The sequence below is a fragment of the Pectinophora gossypiella genome, chromosome 22 (assembly GCF_024362695.1).
Source record: "Pectinophora gossypiella chromosome 22, ilPecGoss1.1, whole genome shotgun sequence".
Taxonomy (NCBI): Eukaryota; Metazoa; Arthropoda; class Insecta; order Lepidoptera; family Gelechiidae; genus Pectinophora; species Pectinophora gossypiella.
In genome coordinates, this window is record NC_065425.1 from 4100647 (window position 1) to 4127900 (window position 27254).

The 27254-nt window shown below is 36.7% G+C and overlaps 1 protein-coding gene across 2 annotated transcripts in view; it reads left to right on the forward strand.

Annotated features, from left to right (window-relative positions):
• The first annotated feature begins 1793 nt into the window (after positions 1-1793).
• Positions 1794-27254, forward strand: part of LOC126377111 (uncharacterized) — a 100008-nt gene continuing 74547 nt past the window's right edge. For both annotated transcript variants that reach the window (XM_050024773.1, XM_050024774.1), the window contains exon 1: positions 1794-2076. In XM_050024773.1, coding sequence (XP_049880730.1) covers positions 2055-2076 — 22 coding nt within the window. In that variant the 5' untranslated portion in view covers positions 1794-2054. The remainder of the gene's footprint in view (positions 2077-27254) is intronic.

A 27254-nucleotide genomic window follows, 5' to 3' on the forward strand; every position in this document is an offset into this window, starting at 1 on the left:
GCTTGGTAGGTACATTTAGTGTTTTGAATTTTATTTTGATCTTCGAAGTTTGAATTTGACTAAAGTCTTAATTCAAACGGTTTCGATTCTGAATCACTCCTATTGTAATATTAACTGTAAACAGTCAAATTATACTTTCTTTATTAAAAGAGGAAAATCTTTTAAAAAAAAATATACTACCTAATTATAATTTAATTTTTAAAACTAGGCACCTGATTCGAATGACAACAATTATAATATTTAAATAAATTATTACATTATTAAGCTTGTAAGTATATTGTAATGCGAATAATTATTATAAAAATGTTGACAACAATATTGCTCGTATATTGAAAATAAAATGTGATTAATAAAAAACTCTGTGATTTATTTTATTATATTATGTTTAATCACTCCGTGTAGGTCTACCTATGTCTTTAGGACACAACACACGAACTCATGGTTATGCTATTCCCAATTACACTAGTTTCCAACTAGTACCTACCTACTTAGTCAAATCAGTTACTTTGTAGATACTAAACGTCAAGACAAGAAATTACAATGGAATTTGTATGAAAAAGCTTGGAAAAAGCACACCATGACGTCATCGAAAAACATAATAAAATATCGGACTTATTACCTATTACATTTTTCTTGATGAAAATTCATAAATTATTTAAATAGAAAAAGAAATTTTATTTTCATTAGTTTTAGATCTGTCTTTATTTAGTACCTAATCAGAATTTCATAATTTATCTTGAACACGACCTCAGAGTCTTCCACATTCGAAGAGTTTCATTTTTGTAATAGGTAGGTACCTATCCTTGGACATTTTGGTAGGATTTGCTACCAATGACGTTTGAATTTATTTAAGTTAGCTATTACTTGGTCCTTGTATTACATCTATCCACCAATTTCTCGTTAATCATAAATTTTTATTCAAAAAAAATCGACCTTATTATTACTGCACTGTGATCGTTATTTGTAGGGTCGTTTAGGTTAGGCTGGGGCGGGGAAATTCAAATAAAGAATACCTACAGTCTAGACCGCTAGACGCCATCCGAAGAAATAAAGTGACCTTGTAACAGCGGCGTTAAATAAATACATAATAGTTGTATTCTTTACTTTGGAAAGGATTAAAAAAGGCATTTTTTTTATCTTATTTGCTTATTTACGCAGAAACAAATTTTTAAATTTTGCATAAAAGAAAAAAATGCATTATGTGTTTTTTCAACTTCAAAATGTGCTCCTCAAAAATATAAGAAAATACATAGATATCTCCAGGGATCTGATTATAATATGACGTATTTTTGTTATTGAATAACGGCACATGAATATAACTAAAATAATATTTTAAACGATGAAAATATTTTAGAAGCATACTGTTTGGTACTACCTACCTACCTATATGGCGAGTTGTATTTATAGTGGCTTAATAGCCGCACAGAACAAATAATAGTACGCATTGACAGCGGCTAATATGTTTATATGTATAATGTTTTAGATGCGTACTGATGACGGCTCGCTTTGTAATTTCAGAGTGCCTACAAGGTAGATATTTAGTTGACAATAATGCTAATAAATAGACGTCTGTTTAAATATCACCCACTTGCAATTACAAAAAAACTGATAAATATTTTTAAAGCCTTACATTAACTTAAGGAGGTATATTTTATAGATATGTCCGAATTTTTTTAATGAACGCCGCTAGTACAAGGTTACGTTCTTTCATATTGTAACAGTTCGTCTGATTTGAAATTCGTTCCAATTCGTTCGATCTGTCTATTCTGTCAGTTGCCACCGCGCCGCCGCGCCCGCGCGGCTCATTACGTTAATATTCATGGTGATGGTTTATCAAAATATGCAAATAATTTCCAATACAATTGTACCTATGCTAAGTGTTTAGTGAAAAATAATATGAATATAATTAAGTAGTTCAGTGACTTCGTTAGTGGAGTGTAAGTGCTTATTTAGGTATTTTATTGTGTCTATAGTATAGAGCCTTGTGAATTTGTGACCACATAAAACCCGTTCAGTCTGTTCAAAACATTTGGATTTGGAATATTGGCCGATGGATGATTATAAAAGCTTTTTTGGGTAAGTACTTACCTACTTAGTATGTATCATATTTTATATACTAGCCACGGCATTAGGTACATTTTTCTTACGACGTGACATCTGCTTACATTTAGGGATTAGGTAGGTATATTGGTATTATTTAAAATTTTAGTAAAATAGCCACGTATTTATTACACTTAACATACGCCATCTAACGAGTAAAATAGAAAACTACTGTATGCGCCATCTGTGGACAAGTAACGGAACTATTAAGCGTATTACTTACCTATACAACACAGTATTATTTTAGTATTGCTATTGGACGCTAGATGGCAAAAGGCGTAGGTTTTTATAGTGTTTGAACAATTATTAAAATAGAGGCATCGACTAACTACGAGTAATTTTTAATATTTTACACTTTTAACAATATAAGACTTTGAAATATGCAATACACGTAGAAACCTTATTGTTTCTTAAAAAGTTAAATAGAAAAGCAAAAAAGCTTACCTATACTGTTTTCTTTGTATGTTCATGTTATCTGTTCTTATTGTGTACCTACAAATACAATAAATAAATTAAAATCTTCACACAATGTTTATGTTGTAAAGCACATTATTATGTTGCATAGCCCAGTTAGGTATGTAAAGTACCTACTAACTTAATTCAACAGCTTATTCACAGGGTTGTGCTGAGGTGAATAACCTACCTCACCAACCCTGATGTCATTGTGGGTTATTAATACAGGCCGCAAGATGCCACTGACATGACAATCATTCATCATACCTACTTACACAATGTTAATATTGTTAATCCTCAATAAAAAAATACATGACGTATTGATAACTTGCCTCCTGTGTCTGTGCCTCTGTCAAACCCATTGGGAATAACAGCTGTGAGTTCATGTACCTATCTACCTTTATAAAAAAATACTTGGTGTCTACAGATACTTCTTATAGGTTATTTAAATTATTTATGTAGGTATCTAATAGGTACAGTCATGAGCAATATAATGTACCCACTTTAGGACTCTGTCGCACTAACATATTTGACATTTAGTGAGACTTACAGTTAAATTTGTCAAAAAAGTTAATGTGACATGGTACCAAAGTGTATCATATTAGTGCTCGTGACCGTACAGCTCATCAAAAAAGTCGCTTCACACCCGAATTTTCGTACAACACACACTTTCATTAAAATTTGAATTTGGAACATTAACACATTCAGAAAAAAGAATCCTTATTATGTATGTAATATTAACTCAGGTCATTTTTCTTTTTCTGATAATCCTTACGAAACTTACTACAACGCCTTGTATAACTTGTGACTTGCAATAAACTTCTATTCTATTCTAACTACGAGGTGTTTCGATTTTTTCGATGAGAAGTGTGTATTTACCACTACAATAAATAATATATTAAGTACCTATCGACATCGACGCATAGGTACTTAGGTACATTACATAATCCTCGTCATCGCTAATGACATCGATTCCCATTACGGCCTCCGTAGTAATAAAACTACTCTAAAATTACTCGAAAGTTAATATGGCACAAACACACGTGCAGTGTAATAGGAACATAATAACACTAGTTACGAATGATAGATGAAGCTTCATAGCAAATTACTGGGCGCAGTGTAAAGGAGAATCAACCGTAAAGACAAACGTATTGAGACGAGGGTAGCCATTTTAGTTTTAAAGGTGCGCCTATACTAAACCTGACTATACAATATCCTCACGTAAGCGCCTTTTAGAAAAATCACTTTTATTATGGGCGATAGGATGATATCTTCTCTCCAGTAGGTTCTATCTATCATCATATATAACTTAGGATCTCGTGTTAATAGTGGCTACAAGATGACTATGATTACTTGTGGCTCTGCCCACCCTATTAGGGTTTACGGGCGTGAGTTTATGTATGTAGTGTTATTGACATCGTAACGAATACTGAGGGGGATGATTCTGACCATGTTTCCGAGTTAATATCAAGTGGAATTGTCCGTCGCAAAAATTCATGATACTTTTTGTTTTTTTTTTTAAATTATTTTCAATTCTGTAGCTTTGCGATGGAAAATTCCACTTGACATTAACTCAGAATAATGAGGTGAATCATCCCCCTCAGTATTTGTTACGATGTCACTTAAAGTACGTACAGGTAGCCATACAAGTAGGTATGGGTGTTAGTGACACCGTAACGAATACTGAGGGTAATGATTCATACCATGATTCTGAGTTGACATCAAGGGGTATTTCCTATCTTAATTCATGAAAATTTTAGTGTTTTTTTAATTATTTTTAGTTCCATACTTTTGCGATAGAAAATTCCACTTGATACATTGTTTTATGTGCTTTAATTATTCCACTTGATGTCAACTCAGAATCATGGTCTGAACCCTCCCTCAGAGTTTTCGTTACGATGTCACTAACACTCTGTATGTAAACCATTTTAAGTGACTTCTAAAAGTTATACTATGATTGTCCGAAAGTAGATGATCCGTGTTGCGGAAGGCACGTTAAGCCGTTGGTCCAGGTTACTACTTACTGATGTAAGTAAGTAGTCGTTACATGAGCCATGTCAGGGTCCTTTGGCGGCTCAATAGTAACCCTGACACCAGGGTTGATGAGGTTGGTACTCCACCTCACAACCCACACGATAGAAGAAGAATAAATTACGATGCGGTGTGGACACAACTTATCTAATCATGCGTTTACATCGGAACCAAAAAGCCATGTGAAGTAAATTGACGTAGAACACGCGCTACAGAGGTCGAATATCGTTAAAGTGATGGCATTGATGAGTCTTTATTGTAGTAATTAGTAAGTGCTTAGTATTTGATAATTATAAGTCATTTTGCTTACAGATTCATACCATAAATTACCATACGTACTTATGTACGGTCACGAGCCTTAATATGATACACTTTGGTACCATGTTACATTAACTTTTTTGACAAATTGAACTGTAAGTCTCACTAAATGTCAATTATGTTAGTGCGACAGAGTCCTAAAGTGGGTACATTATATTGCTCATGACTGTACCTAACCGATCGTTTATGGAAGACTTAATGGTCCTTATTCTAGTAGATTTTTAATTTAATTTGTCAATTTTAAAGACTTACTCTAAGTACCTTTCGGGTTTGGACTTTTAACTGGGTCGTTTTGCAACGCTGTCGTTAAATCGTTGCGAATTGCTCCAGGTAACTTTTGAAATGGGTCGATTTACCACAGGGTAAAATGACATTTAGTAAGTACATGTAGGTACTATCTCTACTGTGCGGTCCGATTCGACCCCTTACAAAAAAGTTCTTCGATGATTTATACGATCCATTCAAAAAGAGTTTTTACTCTACTCAGCTCATAGTCGCACTGTGGTCGAAACCATTTGCGGCCCGAAACGACTAAAGGCCCGATTTATTTGACAGCTGTCAAAGATTTATTTGACAGCTGTCAAAACAATATTGACTTCTGTTAAGTGTCTCTCGTACAGGCAGTGTAGATAGATATAGGGCTAATTAACGGGCTATATTTAACATAGTAGCAAAACTTACCCGTTTAAGTAAAAATACAGCTTCTATAAAACCTACAAAGTGTTAAAAATGTTCGATTAGTTTGTGACGTGGCATAAAAAATAGACCGTGTCCCGCGCAAGAGGGATCGATTTAAATGTCATTTGTGGCCGCAAACGATCGCGACTCAGCGTCGTTTAGAAGTTCGCAGTTCCGTCTCAATTAGATCCTGTAGGGATGTAGGTGTGTCGATGAAATATTTTATTTTTTTATTTAAATTTAAAAATAAATTAATTTCTCAATTATTTATTCAATAGTACAAAAAACATGTAAGTTTGGCTTATTTTATTTTTTATTATTCTTGGAGCGTTTTCAGTGTAGTTATTCTTGTCTGTTGTAATTTGTAGTACGTTCATTTTATGACGTTCATAATAATCCCGTAAGACCTTATTTTTTTATAATAAATATTTACTTAAGTACTTAGGTAAGTACCACGTCTAGGCTGGCGGCAGCGGCACTGAATAATTTTCGAATTATACCTGCTTGTGAAGTCATAACCGTTTTAAGTCGTATTCCAAAGGATATTTTATGTTGATTGGTAAAAAGAAAGCATCTCTAGGCTAACTTTTTTGTTAGACATAAAACTCATTATCGATTATATCGTCACTGGAAAGGCAAAATTACGTAAGCGCCAAAAGGCCATTTCGAGAAAAAGCCGTTTAAAGTTTCATTTTTTCGTTTTTTTATCATAACTTTTTACCCAATTATCCAATTTAGATGATGTCAATGTAAGGTTACATTGTTTTTTAATTTTCTATGTCCAGCAATACATATCATAACAGTTGGATTGCTATTTTAAGATATAGTGGCGCTTACGTAAAAATGACTTCAGTTTACAGTAAAGCAAATTTACTCAACCGCCATCTGGTTAAAATATTATTTGGAAGCAAAATTACTTACAGCTCTTACGACAATGCATACGAGAACGACAATATTTCTTTAAATATAATAATACTCTAATGTTAGCGGAGTAAAAGTTACTGTAACGACTTTTACACATCTGCTTTCATTATGTGAAAATTGCCTAAAAAGTGATCGATTGATTATGTCAGTTCACCAAAGATTCTTTAAAGTAAGTTTTTGTAATATCTTACATGGGTAAAAAGACGTAAGAGACAAATAATTATTCTTAATACCTCCTTAAATTACTTATTACTTCAATTGATTTATAAAAATAGCTATTAAAATACTGAAGTGCCAGAAATAAAGTTTCATAAAATATAAATAATAGCGTACAACCCGTTATCTGTTTGTAAAAGTTTCTTTTTAACACTTTCAAAGACAGAACGTATACGGACGTTCCGATTCCAAGGTGTCATACTACCTATTATGAACCACCAATGACCCATGGTTTCTGTCCGTGAAAGGGTTAAACGGTTTTATTTAGCTAAACCCGTACGGTATATTTGTATCAAAATTAGATATTGCAATTTAAGTACCTTCCTGTTGTCTGATTGATCTGAAATTTGGTACGCACCTTTAATTCCGATGTCAATACAATATAATAAAATCAATAACATTATAAATCTAAGATGGCAGCCGGTACATAATGGGGGATTACATATTTTTCCAAACCCCCTCAATATGGGTATCAAATGAAATAGCTACACAAGTAGAATACTGTGATTATGTCAAAATTTAAAATCCAAGATGGCCGCCGTTCCAAAATAGCGGACTAGGTACATATTTTTCCACAACCCCCTCAATATGGGTATCAAATGATAGGACTACACTAGTAGAATACTGTCATTATGTCAAAATTTCAAATCCAAGATGGACGATATTACAAAATGACTGAAAGAAGGATGTTGCCCTTAATTTTGTTATTGGCATCCACCGTCCATAATATGCAGGGCAGCACAGTGGATCGCTGGGTAATGATGCCGCCGACGAACTGGCAAGGAGAGGATCAGACACCAGGGTATATGGACCCGAACCAATCCTGCCGATACCTTTCAGTCAGTTACGCTCGTGGGTAAGGGACCAGCAACTACACAACGACAGATGGGCACAGCTGCCCACATGCAGACTGTCGAAGGATATCATGTCTATGATATCCAATTCACTCGCCGACTGCTTCGCTTAAACCGCAATGACCTCCGAATAGTAGTGGGCAGTATAACGGGTCACTGCCCACTCAACAAGCACCTATTTAACTTAGGGATAACGGACAGCCCACTTTGCAGAGGCTGTCTGGACGCAGAAGAAACTGCCCCCCATGTAATCCTGGAATGCACGGGAGTGTCGGCACAATGGGTAAAAATCCTCAAAGGAATGGGGTCGCTCCGCGAAGCCTGGGAAATCCCCAGGAGGCTTCTGAGCTTCTGGAAGGAGATAGGTTGGCTTACGTAGTCAACAATTACACGCATAATGGGCCACCTTAGAGTCTAAATGCGGAAAACAGAGCCCTAGTGGGCTATATCTTGCAGCACAGTCGACCATGCAGTAGTATATTTGGGCTCAAAATTGTTTGAATTAGGACAAGCATACGTGGCTCTAAGTCTAGTCAAGTCTCTGGAAGGGTCAAGTCTTTTTAATTCCTCAATAATTTCTAATTCCTCAATAATTCCCCTTATTGTTTTTCAGAGTATTTACCACGAAGTTTAATACACTTTTCCATTCGCTCGAACCAGGTATTATTTAACATTTATTCCACTCCAAAGTAGAGGTGTTCAAAATGGCTGACTTGAAAGCGTTGGCCGCTTCTTCATCGCACTGGAACCTTTGACCGCGAAGAGTTTCTTTTTTAATTTTAGGAAATGTAAAGAAATCATTGGAGCTTAGGTCAGGACTGTATGGAGGATGGTCAAGAATTTCTACGTTTTCCTGCTTCAAATAATCGTTTGACGAGCGGTGTGTGAGCTTGCGTTGTCATGGTGCAGCATCCTGCACCCCTGCGCATCATCATGCGTCGCTTTGGGTTAGATTTTCGAAGTACGGCGATGACTTGTGGTAAACAAATTGTGGTATACCAATCCGCATTAACCGTCCTACGATCTTCAAGTGCAATTGTCGCAACATGACCGATTTTCTCCACGAAGGTAGCCACCATCTTCTTTGAAGTGCTTCGAGAGCGAACAACTTTAGTCGGCTTTGACTCGTTTTGGAAGACCCAAACTGTGGATTGTTGTTTGGAATCAGGATAATAGCATAAATCCAAGATTCGTCACCACTGATGATGTCGTACACGTGATTTGACTCTCCTCGGTTGAACCTCTGAAGAGTTTTCTTACACCATCTGACGCGGGCTACCTTATGATCGTCAGAAAATGCGGGATGCAACGGCAAACTAGTTTTCTCACACCAAGTGCCTCTTGCAATATCGTTTAAATGGTTGTCCCTGAAATGCCTAATAACACCTCTATTCTCGGTATGTGACATGACGATTTTTGAGGATTAGTTGTCTCACAGCAACGATATTATCTTCAGTGAAGGCGGATGTCCACGCTCGAATTCTAAATACCAGCGTTCGATGGTTCGCAGACATGGCACTTCATCGTGGAATAGAGATTTTAACTGTTTGAAACACTGAAGTCGCGGTAGGCCTCTTCGAAAGTTATAGAACATTTTTCTTTGTAAGATTCATTTTCGGACGTGACCTGACAGATTCAAACCAACGCTGTGACTAAACAATTGCATTAATCCTAATGCTTTCAATTGTTTTGATATTCGAAATTCCAACAAATTTGAATTTTGAGTTCTCGATTCAAAATTGGCGCTAAATATGCAAACGACAGAACTTAAAAAGTATAACAAAGTCGCTTTTTCTGTCCCTATATCCCTATGTACGCTTAAATCTTTAAAATTGCGCAACAGATTTTGATGCAATTTTCTGTAGTAGATAGAGTGATTCAAGAGGAAAGTTTATAGGTAAGTATAATAACATCCAATAAATAGTGTAGAAATACTGTTATTTTTGAGGATTTTAATGTGATGTCGTAAATAATTTCATTTTTCCTCAGCATTGCATCCGTGCGAAGCCGGGCGGGTCGCTAATAAATTATAAAATCAATTCTAAAATAGTTTTACTTTTAGACCTATTGTTAAAAAATAACTTCCTGGGAAACTTACTGCTAGCCCACAAACTTGCTTAATAACAGCATAAAAATGCGAAGGCAAATTTACGTACACGCCTTACTTATTCTAAATTCTGTAAGTCAAAATTACTTATACGCCATTCACTGCATAAACATGCTAAGACATTTTTTTCTTATACGCCTTACTTATTTTAAAAGCTGTAAATAAAAATGACTTATACATAGTCTATTTTTTATTTTCAGTAGTCCAAAATTACTAATAAAATGATACTTTTCAAACTATAGAATGCCAAATTTACTTAAAGTTAATATGTAGTTATTATATAGGAACACAATATTACTTATACACCAGTCACGAAAAAAACACCAAAATCTTGTCGTTTAAGAAACTGGAATTGAAAAAAGTCAACTATTTTTAAATTTACGTAAGCGCCAAAAAAGTCCTCGTATCGCAATGCTGCCCAGACAGATCGACGCAGAATGAAACGCTGATTCCGAATATATAAAAAACCCAAAATACCTATTTTGGCGCTTACGTAATTTTGCCTTTCCAGTGACGATATGTTATATTATAGAATATAGAAGATATCACAAAAATCTACTGGTACTTATTATAATCCTTTCCAACATAATCGACAAATTATATGGGTGATACGATTTGGTAACTTAACCTAACGTAACTATCTGACCTTTCATCAAAACTTTTTAGGGTGATTAACCCTTCCGATGACTGTGACTCTACCTACCCAAATAGGATATTATATTAATGTGAGTTGTGGCTGTCTGTCATAATAATCAATTCAACAATGGACAATTTATAAAATAAACAGTCGATATCGATATTCCAGCGCCTGACCCTCGCACTGGCTATCGTAAGAATGAGATGCCCTAAACTTAAAGCTGTTTCCCGCCATCGCACAATCTGTTCCAACAGATCAACCAATAGCAGGGCAGGAGGTGGCGCGCGCCCGCTCACCGCGCCCTCTGATTGGTCCAAATCGTTAAACGGGTTGCCCACGAAAAAAGAATTGGATGCGTAAAGCTTACAATTGAGTGCCACTTTTTGTTCGTGTTAAATTGATGAAAAAAAGACTCGGAAAAATTGGTACAGAGATGAAATAAAAAATGATTTATTATTACCGTCACTTAACTTTTTAACTTATTGGACATTAATGACTTTTGATTTTGTACGGTTTATTTTTTTTCTTTTGGATGTTTATTTTCGGGCTATTGCCAGACTAGGAGTTATATTTGGAGGGGATGAATTCTGAATTCTGTTAGTGATGTTAACTAACTTTGATGTGGCTCTACTAATAATATTTCATGTTGACTTGTGTAAGCTTTAATAAAAATAGGTATATTTGTTACTTTTTCTACCACTTACTCTACACTGTATTCTTATTCTCTATACTGTATTTTTGTATCGAGACATTTATGATTGTCTTTTGTTCAAAACCATAAAAACGGACGTCCCTATCTATACTCTTTGCGGCGTATACTACTCGTATAAATATGTATATTATTATACAGTTCAAAATACATTCCAATCATGTAAAGCACGTGCTACTCGAATATATCTACCTATTAAATTCAGAAGAGACTAGGTAGGTAACAGTTTCTTTGCTCTCGATCTAAACTAAAAGCTGTACGGTCACGAGCATTAATATGTATACACTTTGGTACCATGTCACATTAACATTTTTTGACAAATTGAACTGTAAGTCTCACCAAATGTCAAATATGTTAGTGCGACAGTCCTAAAGTGGGTACATTATATTGCTCATGACTGTACATAAGTGCTTCATTTATTGTGTAACGACGAATTACCTACACAATAATTTTGAATTCTTCCATTCTTAGATTAGTATCTTTCAGGCATGTTATGGAAATTAAGTGTCTGTTTTGGATACGGATATTAAATAATTTCGGATTATCCGTTAGTTTTCGGATATTATGTATAAAGAATCATAAAAATTAAATACGCATTCGACTTTTTAAAATAAGAGTTATAAATAATGTAAAACACATTTTGTTTTATTTTTATTTATTTATTTTCTTTATAAGGACATGGCAACAGTGACTTACAATAACAATAAATGGTTAAAGAATACGTTGAACAGGCTTGGCGGAAAGTAAGATGATCCGTGCTTCGGAAGGCACGTTAAGCCGTTGGTCCCGGTTACTACTTACCTACTGCGATGTAAGCAACTAGTCGTTATATGAGTCACGTCAGGGCCTTTGGCGGCTCAATAGTAACCCTGACACAAGGGTTGATGGTTCTTCTGTCGTGTGGGTGGTGGGGTGGAGTACCATCAACCTTACTCCACCCCACCACCCACACGACAGAAGAAGAAGAACATGTTAATCCGATATTAGTTAAGATATTATGTATAAGGAATCATAAAAATAAAATACGAATGATTTGTCTTTTTTTTAAGATTTATAAATAATTAGGGACCCGCCCCGGCTTCGCTCGGGTGCAATGCTGAGGAAAAATGAAATTATTTACGACATCACATTAAAAACCTCAAAAATTGACGATTTTTTTTAACTTATTGTCTATTTTAAGTTTCATATAACAAGTAGGTACCTACTATCTACAATCATACTCTGAAACAGACAAAATCACAAATATGTATAATAAAGGTGTAAACTATTCGTTTTATCAGGCTCGTAAGGTAGATGCGCAGACGCCGCCGTGGGCCGATCCGTGCGCGTGAGTCGCACTTTATTCAGAGATAACCCGACCATTCACCCGTCCACGAGATTGCTTGATTCAGACATCGCGACTAAGGACATTGTTGCACTGTTCGTATCATAGTCGGATTAATTTTTACTCTATGTCTTCTTAGTTAGGTTTGGGGGGGGGGGGGGGGGGGGGTTTAGTTGCTTTCTTAGGGGAATTCATCTAAAAAGAAATATTGCAATTTGACATTTGCGCATATAAAAGTAAGTGCGCAATGCAAACAACTGTCAAATAGCAATATTGCTTTTTTAGATGAATTGCTTCGATGTGGCCTTTTTTAACCCCCCTTTTTTTTGACATTAGGAAATGCGTCACGCATACCACGCCGCCCGGGGGGACGACGTGGTTATGTGGGACTCCCCGGGTGTCGCCACCCGGTATACCCACTAAAACCCAACGGTGTTCCTCTTTGCCGCCGTGTGGTTTTTAACCCCCTGATTAAATAGAAGTTGAATGTCGTGTCTTATAAGGAAGTGAAAGAATTGGCCTTTGATAGATAAGAATGGAGAATGCTACACCGACAAGAACGTGGCTCTGGAATTAGTGACCATATGCCTTCTGAGCTAGATATATACAGATCATAACAGTAAAAAAAGCTCAAATAATGCTTGAAACCTCGGTGAGGGATACCTAATTCACGTTGCGATGTATGTACCTCTGTATGTATGTAGTCACTATTTCTGTAAACATTTAAAACCAAATGCTTTTTTCAGTGATAACGCTCTTAGCGAAACGATGATACCTACCTACGTAAATACAAAAACCCATCTCACCTTTTTTGTCTTTAAAATATTTGCTGATAACTTAAAGGTGAAGCCTCGTTAGTCTAATATTTTAATCTTTTAACCATATTAATACATAACCTAACCATACTTATTTTATGAATTCTCAAGGAAGTGAATTTGTGTTCTTATAGAGAATAATGATTCTTTAAACCTATATATATTCAGTTTGCAAGTCTACGACACATCCTTTAAGCATGTTAGTTTCTCAAAATAAATAGGTTCTACTTATGGCATGTCGTGGAAATATCAAACAGCGTATCAATGTGTACGTCCCCATGTTAACAATAAGGTCTAAGGCCTAGTCACACAGGATATGGTGACGAGTTTATTCCGTGACTACATCTGAGTTATACACGAGCACTAGATAGCATGAGATTTACATGGAGGCCTTTCAAGATGCACGTAAATCACTGAGTTTGTGCTAGGAAGCAGAATCTCTTTGGAATGTATTTATAAAATTATTTCATGGTACCTATTCCTTAAGTTGACTCGAGTGGTTTTCGAACGCATTGCATTTCCGAATACAAAATACTTAAAAGGTAATTTCCATATTTATAATTCCCGCGTGGGAATTATGAATGTGGAAATGTAAACTTAGTTTTAAATTCAAATTCTATTCGATAAAAATAATTGATGAATATGGAAGTATAAATATTAATTATTATTATTTAAAAGAAAAACCGATGTGTCTCATGATATTTTACAGTAAGCGCTAAACTTTAATACCGGGTGAGAGCCTTCAGCGCTCCCCATTTGTCCGGCCAAGTAGTTAATGCCATCTGCGGCAAATCTACAATACCTAAGTCACGTCAAAAAAAAAAGAAAAGAAAAAAAAAAGGCGCCAAACTTTTTCATGCATAGCATCACGCCTATAGCCCGAAAGGTCTGTATACCCCTCCTCGCCAGCTATGTTTAAGTCCCATGTAATAGGGGCGAGCCTATTCCCATTAAACGCGCACAAATTCTGGAAACCACGTGATATCAATTATCTATGATCCAAACATGAATTCAAACTCATAGAACGTTTAGGGCCCCGTGCCGAAGTTTTTCGGTAGTTTCTTTTCCTCGCCTATACAGGTTGCGAAAAGCTGCAGTAGTTTTAGGCGTATGAGACGTTCGTTATGTAAAAAATGACGATTCAAAAGTATAACTATGTTACCTACTGAATAAGATATTGTTGAATTTCGAATTTGTACTTATGCAATAGGGCAGTTATTTTATAGGTGCATATTAGCAGATATGAGAATACTTGATCAAGGTACAGTCTGATATATATTGTTCATTGAAATACCCTCGTCTCGGTGGATGGACTGAGGTAGGTTTGGGAGAAATTCACGGCTACAAACATCGATCGAGTAGATATGCCAATAACACTACACACTAATTGTCACGTTTGAAAATTTTCGAACGAATCTTCTCCCGTCGTTTATTAAAGTGCTACTACTATTATGTACTATAAAAAACCTTTCTTAACCCGTTGCTACGCACCATAATTATAATAACAAAGCTAGGCATATGGGGTTGCCAGATCTGACACCAACACACAAACATCGGGAGTTGTCCAGTTAGTTTCATCATTATACTTAGATTTCGTTGACATCACTAGATCAAGGACAGTAATCCGATACTGGCCCCGATTCCTGAAGAGACCTCATAATTGTACTTTAAGTTACACCTGTCATTTTCTTATCCGCCGAAAAGGAAAGGGACGGATGATTTACAGCTCTTAATTTTAGGAAGAATGAGTAAATGAATGAATAACCCGGGCGAATCAAAAAGGTATCTGAAATGCAAACCGTTTGACGTGTGCTGTCAGCTTAATTATGTCGGGTTATTAGCCAATGCGAAAATGTTATAGGGTTGTTTTAGATTTCTGCTTAAAATTGACGTGTGTTCCATAAATTTTATGCTTGTCGATTACCCTTCTCTTTCCTTTTCGGCGGATAAGAAAATGACAGATATAACGTAAAATAAAATTAGATGGTGTTTATAGGAATTAGCACCAATATAATCGTAAAATAGAATGTCCTTTATTTTAAACTATCTATTAAATTATTATGTTAGTTGTATTTTTTCTTATTAAATAACATACTTTTATGCGAATGGTGCAAATAAATGGATCAAAATGGCTCAAATAACTTTTGGATGTTTATTTAAGCATGTAAATAAAACAAATCGACTGATTCATTCTGTCCAAAAGTGCTTTAAGCGCCAATTTACGCCAAATTACTTACCTACTGGAAAACTCATATTTTAAATAGGTACTGAAAAAATAACTACTTTATGCACTATATTTACATTTATTAAAGTCTAGAACTTGTTACTTAACCCACCCGAGACATAATAAAGTTTGTACAGAACATAATATTAAATAGCTTTTAACATTCCTTGTGCTATCTTAATGTCTCTCAGAGACATTTATATTTAGCCCAATACGTGTCCAATGTTTACCTTTCTGCCTCTTTATCTGTGTTTTTTATTTTTTTCTGTTTCGGTTTTAGGGGTCAGTGGAATATTTTTTTGTATTTCTGGTTGTGTTATTTGAGACTATAACACACACACAGCCATAGCGTTATTCCGTTTTTCACGGGGTTCGCTTACCTAACCTGAAGCGATTGCCTGTCTGACCAACCCGCGAAGGCAAAACCATCCCATTACAGGTTAGGTCACATACCTCCGAAACGCATTTCTCGGGAATGTCGGTTTCATCACGATGTTTTCCTTCACTGCTGAGCACGCGATAACACCTACACGTGCATACTATACACATAGTATACATCATATATATACATACATATATAATATATATATACATACATACATATACATTTACACGTGGTATTTAAAACTATAACATAGTTCTATTATATGAGGTAACCGACGAATTCGCTTTATGAGTTTGAATTCATATTTGGAAGATAGGTTCACCCTCTATTACGTTGAACTTAGTCATTGCTAGCTGGCATAGGCAATTGAGTCTTTTTCTATCGTGTGGGTTGTAAGGTGAATTACCAACCTCATCAACCCTGGTGTCAGGGTTATTGTTGGAAGATTGGGTGTGTCTACTATACAACTCTGCCTATACCTTCTGGGGTACAGGTTTGATACTATATTGTTGTTGAGTTATTATTTTAAAACCGGTTTAATTTTATTTTTGAATAATATACGGAACCGTCTAACCATAAACTCGTTTCACGCATACCGTCTGCAGCTCGAAGTGATTTGTGAGGATTCGCCTCTCATATTGAATGCTTTAAAACCTTTTAAGTTGGACTCTTTGATAACAGTCTTATAAACCAGTAATTAATCGAACCTATTTAACTTTTCATTTTTTTATTCGCCATACTTTGTTGAGCTTATAGTCACTTTGTTAATAAAGAGCTCTTATAGTTACTTGGTTAATGACATTAGAAAGACATAGACGGACCGACGACTACGAAGACGGTTGATGTAGAGTCTTGACTAAAATCATGTACCCACTTTAGAACCCTGTCGCACTATCATATTTGACATTTAATGAGACTTACGGTTTAATTGACGACGAGGAGCTCGGTGGCGCAGCGGTAAACGCGCTCGGTCTGCGATTGTTGAAGTTAAGCAACTTTCGCAAAGGCCGGTCATAGGATGGGTGACCACAAAAAAAAAAGGTTTTCATCTCGAGCTCCTCCGTGCTTCGGAAGGCACGTTAAGCCGTTGGTCCCGGCTGCATTAGCAGTCGTTAACAACCACCAATCCGCACTGGGCCCGCGTGGTGGTTTATGGGCCAATCTCCCTATCCATCCATAGGGAAGGCCCGTGCAGCAGTGGGGACGTTAATGGGCTGGTGATGATGACGGTTTAATTTGTCAAAAAAGTTAATGTGACGTGGTATCAAAGTGTATACATATCAGTGCTCGTGACCGTAACTACTAAAAATATTACCCTCTTTCTTTGGCAGTCGGGTAACAAAAGTGTGTTTAATGCGGGACTTTCCAGGATACATACATACATACATAAACTCACGCCCGTAATCCCTAATGGGGTGGGCAGAGCCACAAGTAATCAAAGACAACTTGCAGCCACTGTTGATACGAAGTCCAAAGATGGATATGATGAACCTTATGGTGATAAGGGATCAGCCTATCGCCCATAACATTAGTCCATCATGTTAGAGGACACAATCCCTCTGTCGGTTTTTACGACATGCCCGGGAAGAGAAGCAGCTGAACGTGTTCTACTTTCCAGGATACGTTCACCATAAACAATATAGATGGCGTTGTACAGTTTTAACGTGATAATTACTTGTATTCTCATTACTCGGGTGCGTAACAGAAATGGCCTATATACGTCCCACTGCTGGGCACAGGCCTCCCCTCAATCAACCGGAGGGGGCAAGGAGCATACTCCACCACGCTGCTCCACTGCGGGTTGGTGGAGGTATTTTTACGGCTAATAGCCGGGACCAACGGCTTCACGTGCCCTCCGAAGCACGGAATCATCTTACTTTTTCGGGCAATCAGGTGATTCAAACCTGAAAAGTCCTTACCAAACAAAGGACAGTCTCACAAAGTGATTTCGACAATGTCCCCATCGGGAATCGAACCCGGACCTCCAGGTAATATTGACCATCAGAATTCACATTCTAGGACTAAAATAATAAGTAAAAATATTATATTTATATATCTTTTTGTTTAGACGTAATAATTGATTAATATTATGTTCTAGCACAATTCTTGTATATTTATTGGCACTTCACCGAGATCTCCGGCTATAGTGATTGGGCTGAACATTCCCGTTCGATATGACACTCGGCTTGAATACAGAGCCTACTTAGATATAATTTTTATGAGATCCCCCAACCTGCTTACGAGGACGAACAAGTCTTGATATTTGAGAATTTGAATTTCTAGTTATTTGTCTTTAGTTAGCTCGGGTGAGGTGTGGGTACTTAATTCATCTTGCGATGGATGCACCTCTGCCTACCTCATTGAGATATAATCGTGAGTTAATGTTATGTATTTTTTCATTTTGAACCTGGAGTAAAGAGTAAAGGGAAGGTTTGGGTTGTTGTTAGGATTAAGTTCTATTGTACCTACTAACATCTATGGACCTAAATCAGAATTTAAAAATTATCCATTCATTTAACATCCCCGATTCCTGCAAACACATAATTTTATTTTAAGTTATAGCTGTCATTTTCTTATCCACCGAAATGGAAAGGGACAGGTGATTGACAAATGTTAATTTTAAAATGAATGAATAATCCGAGCGAATCAAATAGGTATCTCGCTGGTATGCAAACCGTTTGGCGTGTGCTGTCAACTTCATTCTGTCGGGTTATTGACGAATGTAAAATTTTTAGAAGGTTGTTTTAGATTTTTGCCTAAAATTTACCTGTGTTCCATAAATTTTATGCCTGTCGACTACCCGTCCCTTGCCTTTTCGACATAATAGAAAATGACAGGTATAACTTAAAATGACATGATATGTATTATGTACTGAAGATAGCGCCATTGTAGGTATATATATAGTGGGTGATGGACGGACATGTAATCTTGCAGTAATTAGAGTCCTAAGACGGCTAGTTTTAATAACGGATTGGTTTGTAACCTAACCTAACCTAACCTATCCTGAATGAAGACATTGTCCCTCATGTTTGATTCTCGATTACGACATGCTTGGGATAAGGAAGATCAATGTGGTTTCATTGCGTTTCCATTATGAAGCTACAACGCGTTGAATTTTATTTTATCACTGGGTCAAATATATAATTATAAAATGGCGATTAATAGAGATATTGAAGCCAGTCTAAGATCACAAATCAATCTTATTTCTTATTAAATCAATATAAATTTTCGTCAAAAGTATCTCATTTGACTAAGTTTTAAAATAACCTTACGTAAGGTTCTGGACTAAGTTAACTAAATGACAAGTGTAACATTACTTTTTTTATAAAATCAAGTATCAAAACTCCTCACTCCACCTATAGCTAGATGTAACCGAAAACGCAGTACACACGTGACCAGTGTTCAAACGGTTGTATTCCACCTTCACCAACCTTCCCCCACCTTTTACCCACCCACACCCCACCTAAAGTGGTGTGTTATTGTTATATAATTTGTCAGGGACATTTACGACTTTGCGGCAAACATTTCTTATGGAGAACGCTGGGTGGATTTCGTTAACGTTGCTTTTGGTATGATGTACATATTTATACTTCTATGCTAGACTGGGGGCGAATATAGCTATCTGAGGACGTCCTGAGCCCAGGTTCGCGCCCAAACGGGCACCCCTAGGCCTGTTGTTTTAATCTTTTGTTTAAGTAGTCAAAACCACATGCGGCATATCTACAATAAGTCACATCAAAAACCCCCTAACTGTAAGGTAATAATTTCAGAGAATAACTTGTGTTTGTATGAGTTTCCTAACTAATCTAACCTAACTATTAACGTTCCAGCTATTTATTTAGCAAGCGCTAAGTGTGGAATTTTTGCTCAATATCGACGGTATTCAGTGTAATTTAATTTTGTAATTATTAGTGCAATTTAAGTAGTTAAAACCATAACTCACGTCAAAAACTCCGCTCCCCGCTAGCGGCTAAGCTAGGTTTACCTCACCTCCCAGTCCCCACCCCTCGGTCTTACTTTAGTCGTCAATCATATGGGCGTCAGACGTCACACACAGACGTGCGTGTACGATAACGTCAATGACTCAATGTATAGGGTGTGCTGCAAGTTAAGAAGGACGTAATATACGATCCCGACGACTCGATTACTCTAGCTATAGAGGCGCCCAATCAGCTCGCGACACCAAACACTTCAGAACCCCGATACCGACCCCGCCGGCGTGGTCGAAGATTTCCCTCATTCAGCGCTTATCGCTATCGACCTACTAGGGCCGATTAATTCTTTCAAATATTCTTCCCCTCAGACGACGCCCTGAGCCGAAGTTCCTCCGCCTGTTGTCTTAAATTTTGTACCGGGTGAGAGCCCTCAGCGCTCCCCATTTGTCCGGCCAAGTAGTTAATGCCATCTGCGGCAAATCTACAATAAGTCACGTCAAAAAAAAGCTGCAAGTTAAATAATAATAACCAGTGGCTAGTCTCTCCCTTCCATAATATGACCTATATGTCCCTCCATAGATTACCTTCCTCCTCTCAAACTACCCACATTGATATTCAGCTGCAAGCATCATAAACTAGATGCTGCAGAGATTCGATTGCTACGTGACCCGGCGAGGGTTTCTCGCGACTTTATCGGGACCCTAATTTTATATGACGTTATCCTGGACGGCACGGGAATAACTTTGTATGAAGTGTATACATTTTATGTCTTTGTGTAATGTATGTAATAATTTGTCTGTGACCTAGGAAACTAGTCAATTACAATACCGTCATTACTTACGAGTACTTAAGCAAATAGTTTTACAATGACAGTAACACAAATTTTAAATATAACTATAATATCTGTCTATCTGTTAATATACGTTTTCAAATCTTCTAAACCACTGAATTCAAATTTATGAGTGTTTGGATTATCCAAACATGAATTATCAAGTGGTTTTCAGGATTTGTGCCCGGTTAATGGGAATAGACTCGCCCCCTATTATTCAAATTCAAAAATATCTTTATTCAGTAGGTAACATAGTTACACTTTGAATCGTCAATTTTTACATAACGAACGTCTCATCCGCCTAAAACTACTGCAGCTTCTCACAACCTGTATAGCCGGGGAAAAGAAGCTGCAAGAAAAACCTCGGCACAGGGCCCTAGACGTTCTTTAAAAAAAATAAACAAAATATTTTTATACAATCGAGTAATTTAGTGGTTGTATATACTATACATCTCTGCCTATCCCTATGTTATTTAATATCTGTCAACCTTCAAAGATCCATGACATGTTAAGTACTACAAAACATTTAAATTTAAATAATAAATCATTCGTCACTTCAAACAAACAGGTTTTAATACGATAATGAGAAGACCAGACATCATTATAATCACCATTCATTAAAGTAATTATGGCATAAGCATAACAGGCACTGACGGCTATTATTATTGATAAATCAATAAGCAATAATACTGACAGGAATAATTATTGAAAACCAATAATATTGACAGGCTTAATTTATTGATAGTCAATGTATTGGCGGCGCAATTTATTGGGTTATTGTCATTTGAATTAATATGAGATTGTTAAAGCAGTAATGCTCTGGCTTGTAAAATTAAGTACTACATACAGTCATGAGCAATATAATTATTTATAATTATTATTTGACATTTATTGAGACTTACAGTTCAATTTGTAAGTGAGTAGTCGTTACATGAGCCATGTCAGGGGCCTTTGGCGGCTCAATGGTAACCCTGACACCAGGGTTGATGAGGTTGGTAATCCATCTCACAACCCACACGATAGAAGAAGAATTACACTTTTATATTTTCGCAGATTCTGTATAGAACTGTTATGACTTGTCAATTAGTTTCATTAAAATCCGTCGACTTCTTTCGTGGCACGGATTATATTTTAAACCTAGTTTTTTTCTTTAGTCTTCACTTTGTTATAACACTCAGTGCTATTTGCGCGTCGGAAAACTACGCAATCAATTTGACATTAAACAAATACCGACTGCCAAAGAAAAAGCAATATCCAACTTTTCGAGCAAATACAGGGTGTTAGTGACATCGTAACGAATACTGAGCGCCGAGCGGGGTGATTCAGACCATAATTCTGAGTTGATATCAAGTGGAATTTCCTGTCAGCAAATTCATGAAAGGTTTTGTGTTTGTATTTAATTATTTTCAGTCCCATACTTTTGCGACGGAAATTTCCACTTGATATCAACTCAGAATCATGGTATGTAGTATCCTTCAAAGTTTTCATTACAATGTCACTAACATCCTGTATTTGGCCAAAATCGTTTTCCCGAAATCGAACAAAGGCACGCGTAAAAAAAATCAATATGTATAACTCTGCAACAATAATCAGATTACTCGGCTGAGCGCCCACTAGATAAATTTTGAGGCACGCGGCTAAATTGCTCAATAATTGAGTTTGTATCATCTGACGTTGTTAGCAGATGAGTAGCTGTATAACACGGGCGGTTTAGTTTGGGCGCTGCTACTTTTGACTAGAAAATAAGTATTGAAGAAACTGCAAGAGTCTGCAACGACACAAAATGATATTATTTTAGATAAAAAAACATGTTAATCTAGCTATAAAAATATATTATAATTGAGGATAAAATTCGGTATATGTTAATTAGAATTTAGTATGAAATAAATGCATACTTGAAAAGTTGTAGATTTCAAATTTAAGTATGAAAGTAAGTAAAATGTTTATTTTTCATAAAAATACAGAACATATTGGTACAATAAAAACCCCACAAAACCAATTCCTCGGTTTGTCTGTGGGAGAATACTTTACTGTACCAATACAAAAAGAAACATGACGAAAATTTAATTACTTTTAAACAACACAAAAAAAAATCTCTTAATATGCATCATTAATCATTCTATATGTAATACATTTGTATAAATATTAACTATAGGTATTATGTTAACCGTTGTTGTCGCATCGTCCCGTATGGCTTAATGGTTGCATGGAAGAAATTGCTTCAAAACAATAAGGCCACCCATTTGTACTGTTGCTAAATGTTTGTGTGTTTTGTTTATGTGCAGTAAGTATATTTGATTTGATTTCATCATTAATAAACTCTTAAAATATCTTGAGATAAGTTTGAAGTAGTAAGCGAATACAGTCAGATACAAAAGTGGGTTCGCTTAATTAATTAGTTAACGCGCGGATTGCGCGGGCGACGCGACGTTATTGTCAAAAATAGAACACTTGCGGCAAATCATATTAGGTTTATGGCCATGAAAATGTATTGGGTTAATAAAATGATAATCATCTAAATGGCATTATTGTGTTCAGTTTTGATATCTATTTTGAAAACAGAAAATGTATTCATCTGCCTTTTTTACTAGCCTGGATTTACCCACTGCTGGGCAAAGGCCTCTCCCCTGAGCTTCCACTTCTCCCTGTCCTGGCTGTCACGGAGTGTACACCATTTGGACGCAGAGGCAGGCAGTGATGGAAAGATTGGGTATTTACCATAACCCCTATTTCCTTCCGAGCAGCTCATCGCGTTCTTTGTCTTTAATTCGCTGGCAATCCAGCGAAACTGTGATAGCCCTGTTCAGAGACTGCGTGATTTTCATCATAGTGCCACGGGGTCGATTCCCAATTCGGCATCCAAATCATAGAATTCTTCTTTGAAATTTTTAATTTATGTTGGAACCATAGATAACTGACATCGCGTGGTTGGTTTCCAGAATTGGTGCCTAGTTTATGGCAATAGGCTGGCGTTAATAGAGTTGGTCTATACTATACACCTCTGCCTACCCCTTACACATATGGGGTTCATGTTTGGATCATAGATAATTGACATCGCGTGGTTTCCAGAATTGGTGCCTGGTTAATGGGAATAGGCTCTCCCCTAATACATGAGACTTAAACATAGCTGGCGAGGAGTGGGTACGGCCACGAGTGCTAATGTATACCTTTTGATACCATGTCACATTATCTTTTTGACAAATTAAACCTAAGTCTCATCAAATGTCAAAATATGATATTGCGATAGGGTTCTAAAGTGGGTACATGATATTACTCATGACTGTACAGACCTCTCAGGGTACAGGTGTGATGCTATGCATGGAAAAGTTTGGCGCTATTTACTGTAAAATATTATGAAACACATCGGTTTTTTTTTAAATAATAATAATGAATACTAATACTTCCATGTTCATTAATTATTTTTATCGGACAGAATGGGATACAGGCGTGATGCTTTTATGTAATCCAGCGCTTCAAAACCACCACTGACGCAGTGACGCTACAATCAGGGGTTGTCCAAGTGACAATCTATTATGTATGAATTAATTTTTTTCTTGGCTAAAATTGATGAATCCACATGGACCTATACAAGTATAGTCACGGGAGATAACCAGTCTCAACCCCATGACCATTGGACCCTCGTTAATTCATCAAACTCCCCCTGATATTAATTCAATTACAAATCAATTCGGATGCTACTTTTTTGTCGACTATTTGCTGTCTGTATCTGTACTGTGTGGGTCTGCATTTTTGTTATTTAGTTTACTTGTAAAAGTGTTTTATTAGTCAGGGAATTAAGTTCCTTTTTTTTAATAATATAGGTTCGCGTTTTTTGCCACTGAAGACTTTTATTATTATTTGTATGTCGTTTCCATATCTCGGGACTATGGAGTCCCGGACTTTTGGAAGGCGTGCGTGGGGCCGAAGCCAACACGTAGAGTGGTATTAATAAACCCATCTCAGCTTCGAGACTGCCCTCAAGATCATGTCAATGTGACAGTTCTCATATAAAAACAGGGACTTGAGCATGATCTTGAGGGCAGTCTCAGCTGAGATTAGTTTATTAATACCACCCGTAGAGGCCCCTTAAGACAATTTATTATTATTATTATTAGTCTGTGTGATTCCACTGCTGGGCAAAGGCCTCCCCCATATCCGATAATAAAACATCATGTCTGAGAGTGACATGTAGACGCAAATTTTGACTCAAGGCGCTATGATATGCGCAGATTATTTTTAAATAATATAGGCTCGCGTTTGACTACAATCTCACCTGATTGTAAGTGACGATGTGGTCTAGGGTGGATCACGTACCTAGCAAATGCCTATTCACTCTAGCCTTGAAGACTCCCAGATTATAACGAGTTGGAAAAACATACGACGGCAGACAGTTCCAGTCCTTTGCTGTTCGCATCAAAAAGGAAGAGGCAAGACGTTTAGTGCGGATTGGTGGTATATCCACAACATAAGCATGACATGCGGCACACGGTAGATGAATGAAAAAATTGTATGAAGTGTCTGGGGCGTGGTGACGTGTCAGGAAGATAAGCAGCTGAACGCGTTCTATGTAATTTTGGTCGCTCCAACTCTAGCAAGGAAAGTAGATAAAGAGAGTATGCCAAATTAATATTGCCAAATTCAGTAATAGAAGCTGCATGGTCCATATAAAAGCAGTAACTATGATAAGTGGTGTAGTAAAACAAAACCATAGTTAATGATGTCCCAATAACGCCCGACAGTTAGAACCCTCCAACAATTAAGTTATTGCGACAGATGAGGGGTTAACCGCAGAGTAGTTAAGAACAGAGATTACGGAAATATTTGTCCCCGTCTTTGTTATTAATATTTGCTATTTAATTTTCTAGGTTTTGGTACAGCTGATGAATTAAAATGAAACCTTACTTAAAAAGTTTTTTTACCATTTTTTTCCAGCTTATAGACATTGTGAATATGAGAGAAACACAATTCAGTTATAATCTAAGTAAATACAGGGCTCAGTGAGAAGAATAATAAATTATCATTTTTTTATCTAATTCGTTTACAGAGCCTCAATTTGAAACTTTGGATTTTTTTTTAAATAATCTGTAAGTAGTTGTAGTATATTTTGTTATGTTATACCTTTTGTGAATTAAATTCAAATATTAATTTGCAAAAAGGTTACAATTTTAAAATAAAAACTTAAAATCACCTGGTTATTTTTTTAGATCTGTTATATTTTAAATTATATCTATGGCTCGCACTTTATTTAGACAATAAAACAAACTATAGCTGTATCGCAAGCTACTCTGTAACAAAGATTATGGAACACTATTGGCCCTCGCTCTATTGAGTTTTAACGCGCTTTTGAGGGTTAAATAATGTGTCCAGTTTAATCTGACCGGTTGCTCCGAGGATTTTATTTGAAGCTTTATAAAACACAGGGATCTTAATACATTGGTCGGTATATAAAATTTATTTGGTTGTGATCGAATTATAATCGATCTAGTAAGATAAGGATAGGAGTAATAATGAAATTGCTCTATTGTTAAGTAAATTGTATGGTTAAAGTAATATTTGACTCTAACGGCATTAATGATTCAATCAGTCTTCTGTACTGAAGACTTCATTTTATTAATACTAGCCCACTTGATCCCACTGCTGGTTGAAGGTCCCGTGCGAGCTCTTTCCAGTCCCTCCGAAAACGGCCAAGATGATCACGCCATCTTTTCCGGGGTCTTCCACGATATCGGCACCCTTCTCCCGGTACCCAATGCGTGATGATTCTGCTCATCATTCGGGAAGCATGTGGCATACAAGACAAGTCCAGTCCCACTACAGTCTGGCGGTCTTATTACTCACGTCAGCTGTACCAGTTTTTGTCACTGAAGACTCTTATCCGATAATAAAACATTTTACGGTCTTCAACCGAACATTATTTTGCTAACGTTACGCCCTGCTTTGGTAGCGCTGCGCACTCGATTATAATTAGTGTGTCAGTGTGAAACGGTCACTGAACGTAAACGATACGTACTAGCCACGAGCGCTAATAAGCAAATTAACCTACTTAAACGAATCTTTGAGTTAACGATCAACTCCTACAACTGATGGTGGAGCGCTGAAGCCGGAACCTAGCTGTGGCCCTTACAAACATCATGTCTGAGAGTGCCCACGTGTGAACGCAAATCTTGACTCAAGGCGTTGTAATGTGAGCAGATTATTTTTAATTAATATAGGCTCGCGTTTGACCACAATCCCACCTGATGGTAAGTCACGATGTGGTCTATGGTGGATCACGCGCAAATGCCTATTCACTCTAAGTCTTGAAGAATCCCAGATTATAACGATACAGACAGTGCGAAGGGAGCGATGGCTGGCTTTCGCGTCAACTCGTGATCGGGTGCTGCGTATGTGGACAGGCCTGCTTCTGTCAGGGAGCTCATAAAACACTGTTTCTGTGATAAAGTCACATAAACTCTTTATTTTTCACTTTCCTTCCACCGACTGTAATTGGAATACCATTGTATTTAAGTCTATAAATTATGTAATACAAACCGGATTAAAAGAAAAGAAAGGAAAACATGAAACAGTAGGACTAGGGCCCTGTGCTGGGAGGTTTTCTGGCCACGTCTTTCCCTCAGCGTTACAGATTCCGATGTGGTAGTTGTTTTACAGCTAGTTACATAATATGTAATTTAATTATGTTTGACGTTCAAAAAGCGCTAACTTTGTAAGCCAA